The sequence below is a fragment of the Heloderma suspectum genome, chromosome 5 (assembly GCF_057233095.1).
Source record: "Heloderma suspectum isolate Gila_16-S chromosome 5, 16-S_ref, whole genome shotgun sequence".
Classification (NCBI taxonomy): domain Eukaryota; kingdom Metazoa; phylum Chordata; class Lepidosauria; order Squamata; family Helodermatidae; genus Heloderma; species Heloderma suspectum.
The window spans coordinates 17,210,525-17,230,751 of record NC_139462.1 but is presented as its reverse complement, the minus strand read 5'-3'; the positions used below and the strand labels follow the sequence as shown (position 1 = coordinate 17,230,751).

The window sequence follows — 20,227 nt, the reverse complement described above, 5'->3', positions numbered from 1 at the left end:
TGGTGGCCTAGAGTCCTAGTGACCTGTGAAGCTGCTTTGGTAGCTACCATAGCCTTATCCAGGTGTCCGCCTGCAACACAAGTAGGGCTAAATTGTATAGGGGATGTGATTGCAGTTAAATGCTTCTTCCCCAGTTTCTGTAGGTCAGTATTACTGTTGCAAGTTTAGTTCAGGGATACTGAGGCATCTAACCCTCTCTAATGTTCCTGCTTTTTAATATTTCAGTTCATCCGGAGCAGCTGCCTCCAAGGCCATGGATTACTTTAAAAGAACGAGACCAAATTCTGCCCTCAGGTAATTATGCAGCCATCTTTTCTTCCTTTAATTCAGGGTGCGCAACTTCAGGGGATCCGGGGGGCATTTTGCCCCCCCCCACCCCCCACAACAGGTTACGTTCCGGTGGCTGGCACCATGTAGACCTCTGTGTTGCTACAATGGGCAAAATAATTAGCAGTTTGCTGCTAAATGTGGGTAGCAAACCTCTGTGGTAAGTAGGTCAAACTTTGCTTGTTCTCAAGCTAATTTTTCCCCATAAAGAGGTCAAATTTAGCTTGAGAACAAGCCAGTCTTTACCTATGTACTGCATAATAGTAAACAGACATTTTTTTGCCATCACTGCAAATTTCACTGGTCAGTGGTAGGGGCCATATATAGTCTGCAGGCTGTGGGTTGCCTACCCCTGCTTTAACTTGTGGTATAAAGGGGTATGCTACTAAGACAGTGTTATGCTTCCAGCAGACTCATCTCTCTCTCTCTCTCTCTCTTTTTTTTTTTAAGACTTCAAGTTCCTAGTTCTCATGGTTGTAGAAAGTATATTGAAAATGTGCAAGTGAGGTTAAGGGACTAGAAGCAAGGAGACCATTATTATTAATATTATTAGGACCATACTCCTTATAGAATCATAGAATAGTAGGGTTGGAAGGGGCCTACAAGGCCATCGAGTCCAACTCCTTGTTTGTCAAGTTTGTCCACCTTGATGATAAGTACAGAAAGGTGTAACAGCCCACAAAGAGTTGTCTGCCTGCTTTATTTGTGTCATCTTGCTGCTGCCTGGGGGACAAGTAGCAAGTTTTCTTGAGGGTCTGGAGGGTGACAGCAGCAGACAGGGAGAGCTCAAATTTTGTGGGACCCCTGAAAGATCCAAGGTTTGCACCTTGAGTTTGTGCTGCAGTAGCAGCAGTAAGAGAGCCCAAGGGGGAGGGTGTGAAGTGTCAGCAACAGCAAGTCATGGTATCAAATGGCTTAACTGGAAGGATGTTCTAAATCCATCTGTCTAAATCCTGCATGTATCAACCCTTTTTTAATAGTTGAGGAACCTCCAGCCACTGCTGCGAAAGATCAGAAAGCTGGTGTAGAAGAGGGCTGGTGTAGAAGAGGGCTGGTGTAGAAGTGCTTGCAGTCTCTTAACCACAGTTGAGAGTGGGAGTGTGCCACAGGGTGCTGTGCTCCCCCCCCCCTTCTGCTAATCAGCTGGCCACCTGCTTTAAGAGGCCTTGTTAATGGGAGCTGTGGTTCAGGCCGGTGCCAATATAAGCCGTAATCTCCATGAGAGGTAGGAGGAACTGAGGGGCAAGAGTGTCACCATGGTCAAGAGATCTGAGAGTGTTACATTGGTACCAGCCCATAATGCATTTAGACCTCAATCCATACTATCTAGAATGGCATTTAATAAACAGACCAGGAAACACCTCAATACAAAAGTTAGCGGAACCTTACTGCTTAAAATTGCTGTTAGAGTTGCACAATCACCATCAGCATAGTTGGCCAGCATCTGGTTTTGCTACAGAGAAGGGGCCAATTTGTATAATATGAATCAGTTCTGTCTTGAAATTTTATCAGTTTGAGTAAGAGGTCCTACTCATGCAATCAGTATAATTAATGTCTGAGGATTCTCATGGAAGAATGTGTATCTACTTCGTAAGTGGGGCATACTGAGAAAGTGGAAAGCCCTTTACACAGGTATCTGTGTTCTTGCACAGTTGTCCTGTAATGTTGCACTGCTGTTATGAGCCATTAAATGTGCAAATTAGGGTCAGTTCATAATGCATGAATCTGCCCTTTGAACCTGATACGTTTTGGCTTGTTCTTAGCTACTTGAATAATTTAATTGGTGACCAGCTATAACTTTACTTTCTTTTAATAAGCATCTAATAGCCTCTAATTTTACTGAGATGTACAAAATTATGTGATCTTAGCAGATATGCTAGAAACTCTCTGAAGTTCTGTCTGATAGCATTTTCTCATGCACACACAATTGTGATGTGTAAGTTTTTTTTTATTTATACAGATAGTTCAACATGAACAAAGCAGTTAGCCATGTAATAAAATAGAGGCAACAAGCGAGTATTTTACATATGCAAGATAAGCCATCTCTTAGCATATGAAGGAAGTTTGTTTTTTAAAAGATTTTTCTGGAGGCCTTTTGAGAATTGGCCATTTACACTGAGAGTTCTACTTCAGCCAGATTGAAATGCCTTGTGCTAAATGTTGATACTTCTGCCCAAAAGAAGTGCATGGTGCTGCACCATCTTCCTCACCAAACATTTGCTTTCTTTCCTCCCAGCTTCATTTACTGTCATGTGTTACAATGTGTTGTGTGATAAATATGCCACCCGACAGCTGTATGGCTATTGCCCATCCTGGGCATTAAATTGGGAATACAGAAAAAAGGGAATCATGGAAGAAATTATGAACTGGGATGCAGATATCATTAGTCTTCAGGTAATGATAAACAAAATACAATTCTTTGCTTTTCATCAGGGAATAGTAGGAGTACATTTTTCTTATTCCCTTCTTAAACTGCTGGTGGTGGGGCAGCTCCATAGTTTATTTCTTCTCCATGTCCTCTCTGATATCCCGCAGCCTTCTGTACGTGTTCTTTAAATAAATGAAAGAAGTATAGCAAAATGTGGTTAAGATGTGACACTGGCAAAAGATTAGCACAGGACCAAATATTATACACACACACACACACACACACTCACTTACTTTCGCAAGTCATTTGACCCCCATGAAATTTGGGATTTGGGCATTTTTAGGGGGGGTTCACCAAAATCTGTTAATTTCCATCTGGAAGGAGTGGCTTGCCATTATTTAAGACAAGGCAGCAGCAGTTTTTTTTCCTCTCATTAACAAGGTGGGGGGGAGGGCAGGAAACTTTGCTGCTGATTCAAACAGCAGCAGAGCTGTAATCGGAGCAGCCTACAGATGTTTGTATGGGATGTAGAATGACCCAGTAGGAATGTAGCGTCACTCCGTGGGGCATGCTTCGAGGGGAAAAAAGGTGTCCGGAAACACTTCTGTGTTCTGAATGCTATACCGCTAAGAGTGTTGAGTATTCTGTCTTCATCCTGGAAGCAGTGTAAATCCATTTGGTTAGAGCAGATACTGTAAGAAATGTTTACACTGCAGGATAAATAAATATCTTTTTTCTCCGTCTCCTATTACACCAGAACCCAGGGTTATAGAAACACAGGAAACTGCCTTATACAAAGTCGAACCATTGATCCTTTAGGTCAGTACTGTCTATATCAGAGATGGGAAACTTCAGAGGGTCTGGGGGACAATTTCTGATCCCCGGAGCCCACCAAGGGCCACACACTCCACTGCTGCTGAATTGTGGCCGCCACTGCAATTTGACAGCAGTGTTGTAACTGCCATTAAAAAAGCCAGGAGGGCTGCATGCCCACCTCTGGTCTCTACTGACCGTCAGTGGTTCTCCAGGTTTCAGACAGGGCCTTTCCCAGTCCTACCTCAAGTTGGCAGGGCTTTGCATGCAAAGCATCCGCTCTACCACTGAGCTATTCCCCCGCCCCCCAGCCCACTAAATGATGCTGATTGGCAGTAGATTCAGGACGGACAGACAATTTCTTTCTTAATTTATGGAATCCGCTTCCACAAGGTTCAGTGCTGACCTTAGTTGGCTTTAAAAATTCAGTGAGGAGAAGCCTATAGATTACTACCACACCCTTTGTGTGGGGCTTCCCGTGAACAGCGTTCAGAAACTGCAGCCTGTACAGTAGCCAGATTGCTTTTTGGTGTGCATTTTATAGACCATGTTACACTGGTCTTACATCAACTCCACTGGTTTCCAACTTGTTTCTGGGCCCAATTCAAGGTGCTAGTTCTTAGCTATAAAGCCCTAAGCAGTCCCTCCTTCCATATGAACCTACCCGTAGTTTACAATCTCCTTTGGAGGCCCTGTTGTGTGTCCCACCACCAAAGGAGGCTAAGCTGTTGGGAATGCAGGACAGAGCCTTCTCTGTGGCAGCACCCCAGTTGTGGAGTTCCTACCCTAGACAAGTGAGACTGACCCCATCTTGCTCACTTTTAGGTCAGCAGTGAAGATGGCTTTGTTCCATTGGGCTTTTAATTGCTTTTAATACTGGATTGATAATTGTGCTCTGAAGTTTTAATGATAGCTTTGCTGTCAGTTTGGATTGTTGTCTTGAATTTGTTGCAATGTTCTTTTCTTTTTGTATACTGCCTTGGGGGCTCTGTTTGGGATGAAAGGTGGCTTATTAATATTTTAATAAAAACATAAAAATAAATATGAATGGCTATTAACTAAGATGGGTAAATAGGATCTTCAGTTTCAGAGGTGTCATTAGTTTCAGAGGCAGTTGCGGGGAAAGAACAGTGGGGGAGGGTTGATGTTTCCTTTCCTGCTTGTGAGCTTCCTTGAAGCAGCTGGTTGACCGCTGTGGGAAAAGAGATGTTGCACTAGGTGATCTCTGGTCTGATTCAGCAGAGCTCCTTTTAATGTTCTTAAGTAGCTGCTATATAAGTGATTTCTCTCCATACTGTTGTGGGTAAAGTTGAACAGCCCTTGGGCCATATGGGAGAAACCAATACTGTGTATCCGTCCCCGCCCCCATCAGCACAACCCTCCCAGAAACTGACAAAAATGAGACAGTCCAGCTTTCTCAGCACAGTTTTCTTCGATGCAGTGCTAACAGTGCAATCAATGTTCATTTCCAGGAAGTAGAAACTGAGCAATACTTCACCCTCTTTCTGCCAGCATTAAAAGACCGTGGATATGATGGATTTTTTTCTCCAAAGTCACGTGCCAAAATCATGTCTGAGCAGGAGCGAAAGCATGTGGATGGTTGTGCAATATTCTTCAAAACAGAAAAGTAAGAGGCTTTTGCTAATGTGTCTGAAATAGAGCATGAAACAAATGATTTAATGATAGTTCATAAATCAGCATCAGTACTTAACACTGTTGTGGAGGCCATGAAATTGGTATATGTATTTAAAAATGGGGAAGAAATGTCTGGCTTTCTGGTAGTCATCTTTATTTCTCATAAATAGCAATTCTTAAAAGGAAATTGGTGTGTATTTTTCAATAGAAGATAATTTATATATAGATATTGTCTCTGATGTTGGGGGTATGTTTCAGGTTCACACTGGTGCAAAAGCACACGGTAGAGTTCAACCAAGTGGCGATGGCAAACTCTGAAGGATCAGAAGCTATGCTGAATAGGGTGATGACAAAGGACAACATTGGAGTTGCTGTAGTGTTAGAGGTGCACAAGGAACTGTTTGGGACAGGTGGGTATGTCATGCAAAAAGTGTAAAGACAGAATAAGACATGCTGGGTTTTTTAAAAGTAAACTCTTCCTGTATAGTAAAAGCACCACTTAGTACAAATTAAGCTGATACTGCGCAAAATCAGCTCAGTGGACTGCTTTGCTAAAGCAACTTCCAAAACACAAATAATTCTGCAATATTGACCCTCCTCAGAATTCTTTTTGGGAGGTGAACTAGGCATTGCAAGGGAAACGTGGGACACTCCCCTTGTAATGGGAATGTAGGGATGGCAGGAGAATTGGGATGGGGGGTGCTTATCCCTTCTCCCCTCCCACCAATTCAGAAGGCCACTCAAGACATTTTTAATCAGTGTGGGTTATCTGTCAGCCAGGCTCCAAAACTGGAAGTAAGCCTGATTGAGGAAGAAAGAGCTGGGGAGGGGAGCACTGCCAGGAGAGAATTGGTGGGTGCAGGGTGTGTGTGTGTGTGTGTGTGTGTGTGTGTGTGGCAGCCCTCCTTTCCTGTACAGCCCCACATTCCAGTATCTCAGCAAACACAAGTTTAAGAACACTTGCTAAGACAACATCTAGTTCTGCACTTAATATTTCCTGCTTAAAAGTTCAATATCAAGTTTTAAACTTTGCCTTTTATTAATATAGTTCTATTCCATGTTGAAAAGGATGTAAGGGAGTGGGTGGGCATGGGCACAGTGGTTACATGACTAGTAGATGTCTTTGCTGTGCTCCTTGAACTTATGAGGCTGCCTTATATTGAGTCAGCCTATCGGTCCATCTAGGGCAGTTCTGTCTGCTCTGGCTTTAAGTGCCTCTCCAACAGGAGTCTTTCCCAGCCTTGCTTACCTAAGATCCCTTCCACTGGAGATGCTGGGGCTTGAACCTGGTATTCCCTACATGCAAAGCGTGAGCTTTTCCATGGAGCTGTGCATCCCCCACCCCAGAGCCACGCTGGTGCTGTAGCAGGCACCCACATAGAGGTGCCAATTCATACAGATAGTGCTTCTGCATGATCCCACAGCCAGACTGCAAGCCTAGCGCTGTCCATGCACTTTTCCAGAGGTGAATATGTGGGACCTGCTCTGAAAAAGGCAAGACTGAAGGAACAGAATTCATAGGATAGTTGTGGCACTATTTCAAGCCATCTCCATGGGAATTGGGGTGGCTGTAGATACACTAACCGCATGGAGGTGCAGGTTTGTCCAAATTATTTCTCCGTGTATTCTATCCAGCCTGTGACCCTAGCAGTGCTCTCTCAATAAAGAAAGTGATGCACAAAAGGAAATAAAATGCCTTCCTATTGTTTCTGTATCAGGGGGAATTGAATTAACTCAGGTGTTTTAACTGTTATACCTTGACTTTAGGTATGAAGCCACTTCATACAGTGGACAACCAGCTGCTTATTGTAGCAAACGCCCATATGCATTGGGATCCTGAATATTCAGATGTAAAACTTGTCCAGACTATGATGTTTGTCTCAGAACTGAAAAGTATCCTTGAGAAAGCCTCTGGCAGGCCTGGAAGCCCGACAGCAGATACAAATTCCATCCCACTGGTGCTGTGTGCGGATCTTAACTCACTACCTGATTCAGGTATTTAGAAGTTGTTGTTTTTACTTCAGAGTTGATACTCTTGTCTTTATTTGTTAGAAATATCTTGGGTCATCTTTCCAGCAAGGTTGTACATGGTGGAGAATAGTCATTTTCAGTGTTTTGTGTTTAAGATAGTATGCTTAATTGTTGTAATATTTTTTGATTAACTTGTGGTGGGGAGATCAGAAGGGGCAGGAGCACACTATATATCTTTTTATTCAGTGGCTGATGTTCTAGATGATAGAGCATCTCTTAATGAATTAGCCAATAACGACAACTCTCTTCCTCGACATTTTAAAAGAGATGTGTGTGTCATCTAGATGACTGGAATTGCATGCTGAGGGTATAATGCCTCCTTTTGACAAAAGCTTTTCTGCAGAAATGTATCCTATTTGAAAATTTGGAGAATAGAATTTTTGAACTAGATAAAGTACAAAAGGAATTGGATATTTGCAACATTGAACTTCAGAATAAGATTAATATACAGGAGGTGTCAACAAATTAAAGGCAGGCCAATTTAACAAGACATCATAATAATCTTATTAGGGAAGTGACTAGCAGAGTAGAAGGGAAAAGTTTGATAAATATATTTAGGAATGACTAGTTGTCATTCTCTTACTGCTGAACACTGAACAAGCTAAAACTAAAGATGCATTTTGGCTTAAGACAAAATCACACAGTGCTTCAGTGATCACATGGGGAAATGCAGGCTGTAATTGAACCAATTCATGTGTGATGCGATGCAGGTAAAGAGCACCAAATCAGTCAGAGATATCACAAGAAAACAAATCAAAGGGACCAACTGCACTGAACTTTCTGGATTGTACAAATGCATTGAGATGTTTTGAGACATATAGCCCAATCCTATGCATATTTATTTGGAAGTAAATCCTACTGCATTGAATGAGGTTTGCTCTCATACAGATGTGCATAGCATTGTAGTTTTACAGTTCAGTCCTAAGCATGTGTACCCAGATGTCTGACGTCTCAAAGTTAAATCTCTCTGGATATGTACAAAGTCCTTGGACTTGCCTGAAGTAGCTCTTTGGATGTCAGCCTAATACTCATACTCAGAGGAACAAAGTATGCGGGTGAGGTGAGTGAACAAATTTGTGCTTTCTGTTGAACCAATATCATTTCCCACTCAGTTGTTTGCCCAGGCAACTGCTAAATGATCAATTACAATATGCAGCATAACATTAAGCAAATATATATCATTTCCCTTCTAATTACAGGTGCTGTAGGCCCAACCAATTGGGTTTAAATACCACTGCGGATGGTATTTCTCTAACTAGCAAATAGCTTTATTTCCTACTTAAACAGGTGGTAATAGCTACTTTGGTGGCATTTCTTCCTTGCTTGACAGGAAAATATTTGCACTGTTAATTCCCTTGCTGCTGGTGTTATTCGTTGTGGACATAGAGCTCTAGAGTTGAGTTCATGTTAAGTTAAAGATGAACATGTGGCGCAACTCAGCATTGACATTAAGCAACAACAAATCAGCTGTTTTGTTTTGCAAAACAGGTGTCGTGGAATACTTAAGCAATGGAATAGTAGCCGACAACCATAAAGACTTCAAGGAGTTGCGGTATAATGAGTGTCTCATGAACTTCAGCGGCAATGGGAAGAATGGGGCTTCTGAAGGAAGAATCACTCATGGCTTCCAACTCAAGAGCGCCTATGAAAACAACTTGATGCCTTATACTAATTACACCTTTGATTTCAAAGTAAGTAGTGATCTGGCAGAAATTATCCAAACAGAGTTGTAGATAGGAAGGTACATACGGATTTTATTAAATAAGTTCTGTCTGGGTTTCACAGATTGTCAGGTGTCTTTCGTTCCATCATGTGCTCATTGTCAGAATCAGATTTTTTTTAGGGATGTACGAGAATTTACTTCTACTTGTGCTAATTCACATTAGTGCTAATGTGTATTTGTGCAATAGTTAATGGAAATTAGCCCTATGTTCAAGTGCACATTAGTGCAAATCCTCCCTTAAAAAAGTGAAAAACAGTCCCCCAGTCTGCAGAATCCGAGTGACTCAGAAAAACCCAGCCTGCTGCAGAATCCACAGGTCTGATTCATAGAAATCTGAACTCTTTGAATCTCTTGCAGATTTCTCTGACGTCCTTAGTTGTAGCCCCAGTAAACTGCAACTCAGTGAAATCCTCACCAGAAGATGGTGTGTCGAATGTGATGCAAAAACTTGCACAACTTAGTGACACTCCACTAAAGTTATGCAAGTGAATTGTTCATGGATATGTTATTAAACTAGTACAAGATGCACTGTAGTTTCTTCCAACTTTGCTTAATTTCCCTCCTTGCTGTAATCATGTAACTGTTGACATCATTAGTCACTTTAGCAGAAATGAATACATTCAATCATTAGAATATACTGAATGTGAATTAATACACAATCTTTAAAAGACTATCTATGAAAAATATCAGACACGCTTAAACCATTATGTGGTTGCAAATCAGACAGTGGTTCACTTGCAAATGCGTTCATGTGCACAAACATGGGCAGAGGAAAGGAGCAGGATCTGGGTACAATCTGGGTTTATTGAGAAGTACAAGCAGGACTTAGCTTCTGTGTGTGAACCCTCACTGAAATTGTCCTGAAAGTTTGGGATCTGCCCTTGTACTTATATGTTCTGGGGCAGGGATCGGCAACTTTGGGCAGTCCAGGATCAGTTTCCAGTCCCCGGACCCCCGCTCCATCGGGGGCCACACTCCTGCCAGTTGTTGTTGTTGTTCAGTCGTGTCCGACTCTTCGTGACCCCATGGACCATAGCATGCCAGGCCTTCCTGTCCTCCGCTCTCTTCCAGAGTGTGCTCAAGTCCATATTCATTGCATCGGTGATGCTATCTAGCCATCTCATCCTCTGCCGTCCCTTTCTCCTTTTGCGTTCAATCTTTCCCAGCATCAGGGTCTTTTCCAGGGAGTTTTCTCTTCGCATTAGGGGGCCAAAATATTTGAGCTTCAGCTTCAGTATCTGTCCTTCCAATGAGCACTCAGGGTTGATTTCCTTTAGGATGGACTGATTTGACCTCCTTGCAGTCCAGGGGACTCGTAAGAGTCTTCTCCAGCACCACAGTTCGAAAGCATTGATTCTTCGGCGCTCAGCCTTCCTTACAGTCCAGCTCTCACAGCCATATGTTGCTACTGGGAAAACCATAGCTTTGATTATACGAACCTTTGTCGGCAAGATGATGTCTCTGCTTCTTACTATGCTGTCTAGGTTTGCCATAGCTTTCCTCCCAAGGAGCAAGCGTCTTTTAATTTCATGGCTACAGTCACCGTCTGCGGTGATCTTGGAGCCCAAGAAAATAACATCTGTCAAGGCTTCCATTTCTTCCCCTTCTATATGCCAGGAAGTGCTGGGGCCAGATGCCATGATTTTAGTTTTTTTAATGTTGACTTTCAAAGCAGCTTTTGCACTCTCCTCTTTCACCCTCAACAAGAGGCTCTTGAGATCCTCTTCGCTTTCTGCCATTAGGGTGGTATCTGTGTATCTGAGGTTGTTGATAATTCTCCCGGCAATCTTAATTCCGAGCTGTGATTCATCCAACCCGGCATTTCTCATGATGTACTCTGCATATAAGGTAAATAAGCAGGGCGACAGTATGCAGTCCTGTCGTACTCCTTTCCCAATTTGGAACCCATCGGTTATTCCATGTCCGGTTCTTAATGTTGCTTCTTGACCCTTGTACAGATTTCTCAGGAGACAGGTAAGGTGGTTTGGTACTCCCATCTCTTTCAGAATTTGCCACAGTTGGTTGTGATCCACACAATCAAAGGCTTTAGCATAGTCAATGAAGCAGAAATAGACATTTTTCTGGAATTCTCTTGCTTTCTCCATGATCCAGCAAATGTTGGCGATTTGATCTCTAGTTCCTCTGCCTCCGAAACCCAGCTTGTACTTCCGGTAGTTCTCGGTTCACATACTGCTGAAGCCTAGCTTGTAGGATTTGGAGCATCACCTTGCTGGCGTGTGAAATGAGCGCAATTGTGCGGTAGTTTGAACACTCTTTGGCATTGCCCTTCTTTGGAACTGGAATGTAAACTGACCTTTTCCAGTCTTGCGGCCACTGTTGAGTGTTCCAAATTTGTTGGCATATTGAGTGCAGCACTTTAACAGCATCATCTTTTAGGATTTTAAATAGCTCAGCTGGAAGACTGTCATCTCCGCTAGCTTTGTTGTTAGTAATGCTTCCTAAGGCCCACTTGACTTCACTCTCTAGGATGTCCGGCTCATGTTCAGTGACCACACTATCATGGCTATCAGGGACATTAAGATCTTTCCTGTATAGTTCTTCTGTGTATTCTTTCCACCTCTTCTTAATCTCATCTGCTTCTGTTAGGTCCCTGCCTTCTTTGTCCATTATCATGCCCCTCTTTGCACAAAACATTCCCTTGATATCTCCGATTTTCTTGAAGAGATCTCTAATCTTTCCCATTCTACTATTTTCTTCGATTTCTTTGCATTGTTCATTTAAGAAGGCCTTCTCGTCTCTCCTTGCTATTCTCTGGAAATCTGCATTCAGTTGGGTATATCATAATGTAAGCCGCCTTGGGTTCCTTGCAAGAGGAAAAAAGGCGGGGTATAAATGTGATAAATAAATAAATAAATTCCCCTTTCTCCCTTTCCTTTCACTTCCCTTCTTTCCTCAGCTACCTGTAAAGCCTCATCAGACAGCCACTTGGCTTTCTTGCATTTCTTTTTCTTTGGGATGCATTTCATTGCTGCCTCCTGAACAATGTTACAGACCTCCGTCCATAGTTCCTCAGGCACTCTGTCTATCAGGTCTCATCCCTTAAATCTATTCCTCACCTCCACTGTATATTCATAAGGGATATGATTTAGGTCATACCTGAATGGTTTAGTGTTTTTCCCTACGTTCTTCAATTTAAGGCGAAATTTTGCAAGAAGCAGCTCATGATCTGAGCCACAGTCAGCTCCAGGTCTTGTTTTGACTGACTGTATGGCGCTTCTCCATCTTTGGCTGCAACGTACATAACCAATCTGATTTCGATATTGACCATCTGGTGATGTCCATGTGTAGAGTCGCCTCTTGTGCTGTTGGAAAAGAGTGTTTGCTATGATCAGCGTGTTCTCTTGGCAAAACTCTTATTAGCCTTTGTCCTGCTTCATTTTGTACACCAAGGCCATGCTTGCCTGTTATCCCGGTGATTTCTTGACTTCCTACTTTAGCATTCCAATCCCCTATTTTGCAGTGACAAAAAAAGCAGTAGTTTGCCACCAGAATTTAGCGGCAAACAGCTGTGGAGACTCAAAAACCCCATAGTTCGCTTGAAAGCAAGCAACATTTAGCACTGTTCTCTGTAGCAGTTTGCCGCTGGATTTTGGCCGCAAATCACCAGTTTTTTTTCCTGCTGCAGCAGAGGTCAACTCAGGCTGCATGTTGCCCACCCCAGTTCTAGGTCCTGAGTCTTCTGCTCACCCTTGTATTCCTCTCTTGCAGTAAAACACCTGGAGGATACCCCTGTGCTTCTAAACTTACAGCGGCCACATGCTGCAGAGCTCTGATTTGCCTGCCGCTTCCCAGCATGTGTCCACTGCATGTTTAGGGGCACTCACATGCCCTTCATACTTAAAGCAGCAATAGTTTGTATTGCTTGTTAGGCCAGCACAGCTGCAGCAAACACCATGTTCCTCTTAGCTACAAATTTCCAAGCAAGCCAGACGAGGTCTCGCACTTCTCCTGGATAAATGAATTAAAACGCAGACGTTATTTCTGTCAGGATCCAGCCGCCTCCTTCTTCCTGCAATGGTTCAGCAGGAGAGGGAGGGGTAGCGTTTCTCTTTGAAAAGGGGGGCCATATCGATGACACTTTGCAGCCTAGTTTGTTAATGGGGTTCTGTTTTAAATCACTATTTGTGTTTCTTTCTCTCTAGGGTGTGATTGACTACATTTTTTATTCCAACACTCACATGAACGTGCTTGGTGTCCTGGGGCCTCTGGACACTCAGTGGCTGGTGGAGAACAACATCACCGGGTGCCCCCACCCTCACATCCCTTCAGACCACTTTTCACTGTTGACGCAGCTTGAGCTCCACCCTCCGCTCCTGCCTCCTGTCAATGGCATCCACTTGCCTAGCAGGAGGTAGTGGAGCCCTGCCCCTTGTGAGGGCTTGGACCTGTCCGTTTGTTTATGGACCTGTACAGTTGTAAATCAAAGTATGTAGGAGTGAAGTATGGCCAACCTTTTAAAAGCTGCTGCTTCAAGCTCCTCTCATTATGTGTGTTGATGATACGATTTTGCACATTTTTGGTGCATATTGGTACCATTTGGCACTAGGGCTGGAACCAAAGTTGTTGTTTGTTCCCTTTTCCAGGTTTTTTGTGTGTAATACACACACACACACACACACACACACACACATTTTAAACTGGCAAGCTTTATTGGTTTCATTGGAAAGCTGCCATTATAAAAGGACAAATTAAACGGGAGGATTTGCATATATGTATACATCCATAGCTGATGCTTCATTTCAGATCCTAACAAAACGAGCCATCCCTCATTCTCCCAAGTCACCCTCATTTTTTTAAAGCATCCTGAAATAGAGTAGATACAACTCATGGGAGTAGCACTTACTGTTTTTGTACATTATTCACAGTACAGACTGCTGTCACCTCCCCTGCTGAAATACCAAATTAATTTAGAAAGCCAAAAGTGGTGCAAGACATAGGACTTCCTGCCACAGAAAAAAAACCCCTAGATTGCTCCCATGGAGAATTTGCCCGTGAGCATCTAATTGCATATAGGGTCAGTCCACCAGGACCTGCTGCTCTACACAACCTCCCCTTTCAGGATCAGTAAGAGTTTACATCCTGCGCAGGCCCCATCAAAGCATGTGGGAGTTTCCACACAGCAGGTCAGCTTTTTCTCCCATGAATCTCTGATCCAGTGAACCATGGGTATTATTGTGCATGCCATTCATACCATGGCTGATGGTGAGAAAGATGGCAGCCATGCTGTGTATTGGGAGAGAACACTGAAACAGCCATCTCCCTTGTAAAACTCTGAAGAATGCATGCATTATGACTGGGATCACTTTTTGAATGGCCCAGTGTAGCAACCTAGACAATCTGACAGCCCACTGGAGAGGGGGACTACATTAATTGGAGGAGGAGGATTTGGAATGATAAACAGTGGAAGGGTGAATCCTTCACTTAAAATCAGTGGCAAGAATTCTTCTGTTTCATTTTCACATGAAGTGCAAATATGTTCCAACTCAATCTACAGGTGTGCCCCCCCCCGCCGCCCCTTTTTCTTTTAAACTGCAATCCCATTCTCTCCTCCCCAGCAGACCTTTGGAATTATTCGGCCAGTCGGGGGTGGGGGGAATACACATCTTATTTCTGCCTCCTCCATGCAGGAGAAGTGGCTTTTCTATGTGCACTTCTTCCTACATGAAGGTGAGAAAGTGGTAGCCATAATCATTCCTCAAATTACTATTTTTCCTGACCCTAGTCGCCAAATAGCCATCTCATGCTTTTAATGATCCTTTTTGTTTTGTTTTTCTGTTTTTTTATCAAGGTTGATTTAAAAAAAGCTGCAGGTTAATTCCCAACAGAGTTAATTGCTCTCTTTAAGATGTACTTGGATTTTTTTTCTTTTTCCATGCTCCTGGTGGCCATTTTAAAACCTTTGGGCCTCCAGAGATCGGAAAAATCATAATGCATCTCTTTAGAAAATTTTGGCTGCAATCCGCCCTGGGCAGCTGCTGAGTAGCCTCTGTTCATTGTGGTGGGGCTTGGGCAGAATTTTGTGCATAGCCTGTTGAACTATATGGAGGTTGCTTAACTGTAGCCTTTTAGTGGATTGAGCTATGCTTTACCTTTCAGACAGCAACAAAGGCAAAATGACAAGGAAAGGTGTTTTTAAGTTTTTCTGTATTCTGCTTCTTTGCTGCTATATAAGATTCCTTGAGCTTATATTTTAAACTTTTCATGCACTTTACTGTTTCTAGTCTCAAAATGTGATATTTTTAATAAATGAGAATTGTTTTCCATTATGTGAATTAAATTTTTTAAAGAGCCTATATTTGTCTCATTCATACACTTAAAAAGGAAAATAAAAGAGTAAAACAGTCAAATTAGTTTTAAATCCTAAGGCACTGTCTGTTGTATAAAATGTATGCCGTCAGCTGTCTTTTCTCTCCCACTTCCCCATTTGCTATCTATGTATAAAATGACAAAGAAATTTTGAATCAGGCTAAAGTAGGAAGTAGTACTCCCTCTTTTTTGTTGTTGCGGGGATGGGGTGGAGAAGAAGGGTTTGCTTCAGTGAAAACCACAATTCACTTTCAAAAGTGCCTACAGTTGGAGAGGCTTTTGCCTTGGTTCATCAGAACTGGTTGTATTTGCGTGAAAAATTCAGGATGGAACTACACTATACAAAGAACACGGGACTGCCGCTGAAAACGGCAGCCCCAGATTGAATTCCCCCTTTGTAATATGTAGCAGAATTTTCCCCACATCCCGCTGTCATTTCAGTGTGTGCTTCCCCACCCTTCACTCCACATCTTTGGCTTCCTCTGGCAGTGGAGGGGAAATATTCAACACTATGACATCAGCGCACACAGCTAGTTGTATCATATGGAGGGGTGGGAGGACTTTCCACCGAGCTGCCGTTTTCGACCTCCGCCATTTTACAACATAGTTCCATCAAAAGTGAGAAATCGGTTGTGAAGCATGATGGAAGTTTTCTCCTTTCCCTATCCCCAATATTGGTGCAGGTATTTCTTCTTATATACCTCAAAAGTATTACATGGGTAAAAATTGGCAAAAGCAATTAAAATATAGTACTGGAAAGTGGAATCGCATGAAAAACTTAAATTTTGTGAACATTCGCCTTTTCAGTTTGTTTTTGTAAGGATACAATCTACCGAGAAGTTCTGCTCCTGCCCCATTGAAATGAAGCAGCAGCTGCCAACTCCTGTTCATTTCAATCAGGCTTGGATAAAAGAACGTCTTTACTGGATTGTGCTCCAAGTCATCTACTGTATCTTCACTTCGGAGGCATTTCTTTTTTAAAAAATCTTTCCTGCTCTGGAGGTATGCACTAACAATTTCCCTCCTTCTCATATGTGCATGTTAACTAGCAATGTGAGCAATATTTCCTACCATACTTCACTCCCAACTATTTTTTGAGATGTTTGTATAAAATGGAGTTTAAAAAAAATTGCCTGTGATTGTATATGAACTGCAGAGGAGCCGGTTTATTAAATAATACAAAAACACGCAATCTTTTGTAATGTCGTTGGGAGGGGGGAAATGAAATAAAAAAGATTGGGAAACATTGTAAACAGCTTAAGTCCCTTTTTTTATTTGTTTTCTAGTTGTGTGGTGTCTAGTCTGGTGCTGGATGGTGTTGAGATTGCCTTCCTCTGCTCTAAAATTGACTTTTACATTAACTCTTAGAGGAAAAAAAATCTAAAAATGCCTTTTTGCTTTTCTAAAAATGAGCTACTCAGTTCTTTTCCTTAAGCAATTATTACATTAGCCTCAATCCAGAGAAGCACATGGCGGAGATTCCCACAGGAGCAGGACTTTGTGGCTTACTGTTTTCCAGATAGATCCAAACTAAATCCAAAATGTTGCAAGCTACTGGTTTTTCAAGAGTAGCTTTTGCCGCAGCAGAGAGTAACTGCCATTCAACACACGCAAGGCAAAAAGCTCTATTGCTCATGGAGCCTTCTTTGACCTGGAGACTTCCAGATGTTTTGGACTACAACTCCCAGAATTCCTGACAATTGGCCATGCTGGCTGGAACCGATGGGAGTTGAAGTCCAAAACATCTGGAGGGTACCAGATTAGGGGAGGCTGGCTCACACACTCATTGCATGTGAGGAGTTCATTGGATCAAGGCTGTTGGTGTTGTGCTTGGAGGTGTGCATCCCCTTAATGGGGGTGTGCATTTTCCCACTTTAAAATAGGAACTATTGGATTATCTGAAGTAATCAAATTTTTGCTCTCAAAATGCTGAGATGTAGGGCTGTTTCATACTTACTGAGCTCCCCACCCCCTCCATAAGCCCCATCCATGGCTGCTTTGATTCTGTTTGAGTGTGGTACGTGGAAAGGCTAGTGCAGTAATTCAAATTATAGCAGGTGTGTTTATAGATTTCATGTGGAGGCACCAATGCACAGGGCCTCTATGTGAGCACTATCTGGGGGTAAACCACAGGATGACCTCTGCACAGTACCCAGACACTAGCACTGGATCTTCCGTAAGCTTCAGCCAGCCCATAGTTAATCTAAGAGGCATCGCCAGGAAACAGTGAAATGTGTATTCCTTAAGTGTTGGCACATGCTACATTTTCAGATGAAAAGGTAATACCATGGCAAGCAAATACTGTATGTGCAGGTTGGGAAATTTTAACTCATCCACTTTCCCCAAATACTAGGTGCTACTAATGCAGAGTGTAGGAAGATGGGAAACAAACTACTAGGATCATCCCTCAGCAGTGAGCAAATGAATGGGGAGTTGTGCAACATGGAGCGCCCCATTCAAGTGTTCATATGTGGCTGGTGGCTCATTTCATAGTTTTAACTCAGAAATGGCAGTGTCCTCAGGCCTAAAGGTTAGGCAAGCAAGTGTTCCCATTTGCACACCGCTCACTGACTGTTGGCATTTTGTGCTTAAGGTGAGTGTGCTTGATGTCTCTCTGCTTCTCCATGTTGCACTTGGAGCAACAGCACTGACTTAGCAAGCAGGGGATGAAAACTACCCAACGCTATTCTACGAGCTACTTCTAAAATAGAAGGCAGTCAATCTGTGTTATAATGAGGGTGTGTGTGTGTTTTCTTCCTTTTTCCTCTATACTAGATCCCCAGCAACTGAATTCATTTTTCAGTAAGCATATTGTGTGTAGAAGGAAGCTACTCATTCACTCAGAAATCCCCAATACTTATTAGACCCAATTCTTTGCTGCTCAGCTTATTCTTTAGCCAGAAGCATCTGGTACACCTCAAAATTTCGGGAATCTATTTTATGGGTTGCATCCAGACTTGGTTGTACTTGGAGTAGACCCATTGAAATCAGTGGGACTTAAATATGCCATATCTAGATCCAACCCATTGTGTTCATTATGCAGTCAGGTAGATTGTTGGCACTGGTCAGGGATGCAGTGAAAAAGGTTCAGTTTTTGGCTTGAAAGTGCTTTGTGTCTATCTTTAATACATTGTAACCGCCAGGCACTCTGCAAACAAAAGCATGCAACTGAAATGCTAGAGCGGCCTTCACCACCCTGGTGCCATCCAGATGTTTTTGACTACAACTCCCAGCATTCCAGGCCACTGGCCATGCTGGCTGGAGCTGATGGTAGTTAAAGTCCAAAACGTCTGGAGGGCACCAGCTTGAGGAAGGCTAGGGTAAGCCAATTCCACAAACTGTACCAGAGGGAAATGCTATCTACTATCACACTCCAGCTCTGGAAATGTTAACTAACTCCTATGCATGCATGTTCAGACTTAAGTTCTTGTTCTGGTAAAAGGGAATTGCATGAGTTCACAGATGATCAGTTTATGGGAGGCTGTTAGGCAGGATAGCTAACTGCCCACGCCTGGGTGCATAGCAACTTTATCCTATGTGAGGCTTCCCTTGAAAATGGTTCAGAAGCTTCCATTAGTACAGAATACATAGCCAGAATGTGGTTCACCCACATCACACCCATTTTAAAATAGTGTCACTGGCTGCCTGTTTTCATCCAGGCCCAATTCAAAGTACTGGTTCTTCCCTTTTAAAGCCCTAAATGGCTTGGAACTAGCTAAAGGGCCGCCTACTTCCATAGCAACTTGTCCGTTCTTTAAGGCCTTGTGCTGAGGCCCTACTCCATGTTCCTCTTCCACCAAGCCTACAAGGAAGAGGACTGCCTTGAGAGTGGTGCCTGCTGATGGAATGGCCTCCCCAAAGATGTTCGCCCAGTGCTAACTTGCTATCATTACACACCAAGGGAAAACATGATTTATCCAGGCATTTTAATAGATGTTACTCTGTTTTTAAAGCTTTGTCTGCAGTGTTCTTGGTTTGATGTCTTTTGTTCTATTTCTGTTCTGCTATACACCACTTTGAAATCTGGTATGATACAGGTTGGTATAAAAATGTTTTAAATAAATACAGTCAGGGCCAGAAATATTGGAACAAGGATAACTGTTTTGGCAGTTGGCCTCTGCACACCACCACATTGAAGTTGAAAGGAAACACACCCAGATGGGAGCAAAGTCAGGACTTTCAGCTGTAATTCAAGGGGTTTGACAAAAGTGGGGCACTACCCATTCAGGAAGGACAGCCAGTGGCATACACACACACCCATCGTTGGGGGCTCATAAGTACTGGAACAAACCAACATCATTTCAAACTGAAGGATCGCCTTTAATACCTGGATGAAAATCCTTTGCAGTCAATGACTGCCTGAAGTCTGGAACCCATGGACATGACCAAATGCTGAGTGTCCTCCTTTGAGATGCTTTGCCAGGCCTTAACTATAGCTGCCTTCAGCTGCTTCTTGTTTGTGGGTCTTTCTGCCTTCAGTCTTGTCCTCAGTAAGTGAAAAGCATGCTCTATTGGGTTGAGATCAGGTGACTGACCTGGCCATTGAAAAACATCCCACTTCTTTGCCTTCAGAAACTCTGGGGTAGCTTTTGCTGTATGTTTTGGGTCATTATCCATCTGCAATATGAAGCGGCATCCTATCAGTTTGTCAGCATTCGGCTGAATCCGAGCAGAAAGTATAGCCCTATACACTTCAGAATTCATCCTGCTGCTTTTATCAGCAGTCAGGTCATCAATAAACACCAGTGACCCAGTTCCATCAGCAGCCATACATGCCCATGCCATAACACTGCCTCCACCATGTTTGACAGATGATGTATGCTTTTGGATCATGAGCTGTTCCTTTCCTTCTCCATACTTTTCTCTTCCCATCATTCTGGTACAAGTTAATCTTGGTTTCATCAGTCCAAAGAATCTTATTCCAGAACTGGGCAGGCTTTTTTAGGTGTTTGCTGGCAAAGGCTAATCTGGCCTTTCTGTTCTTGAGCATTACCAGTGGTTTG

At 42.9% G+C, this 20,227-nt stretch overlaps 1 protein-coding gene across 2 annotated transcripts in view; it reads left to right on the top strand.

The window, feature by feature from the left end:
- CNOT6L (CCR4-NOT transcription complex subunit 6 like) overlaps positions 1 to 16,474 on the top strand; it is a 50,819-nt gene extending 34,345 nt beyond the window's left edge. For both annotated transcript variants that reach the window (XM_084855426.1, XM_084855425.1), the window contains exons 6-12: positions 226 to 294; positions 2,564 to 2,721; positions 4,981 to 5,135; positions 5,402 to 5,553; positions 6,911 to 7,138; positions 8,663 to 8,865; positions 13,061 to 16,474. In XM_084855426.1, coding sequence (XP_084711552.1) covers positions 226 to 294; positions 2,564 to 2,721; positions 4,981 to 5,135; positions 5,402 to 5,553; positions 6,911 to 7,138; positions 8,663 to 8,865; positions 13,061 to 13,273 — 1,178 coding nt within the window. In that variant the 3' untranslated portion in view covers positions 13,274 to 16,474. The remainder of the gene's footprint in view (positions 1 to 225; positions 295 to 2,563; positions 2,722 to 4,980; positions 5,136 to 5,401; positions 5,554 to 6,910; positions 7,139 to 8,662; positions 8,866 to 13,060) is intronic.
- Positions 16,475 to 20,227: the final 3,753 nt, after the last annotated feature.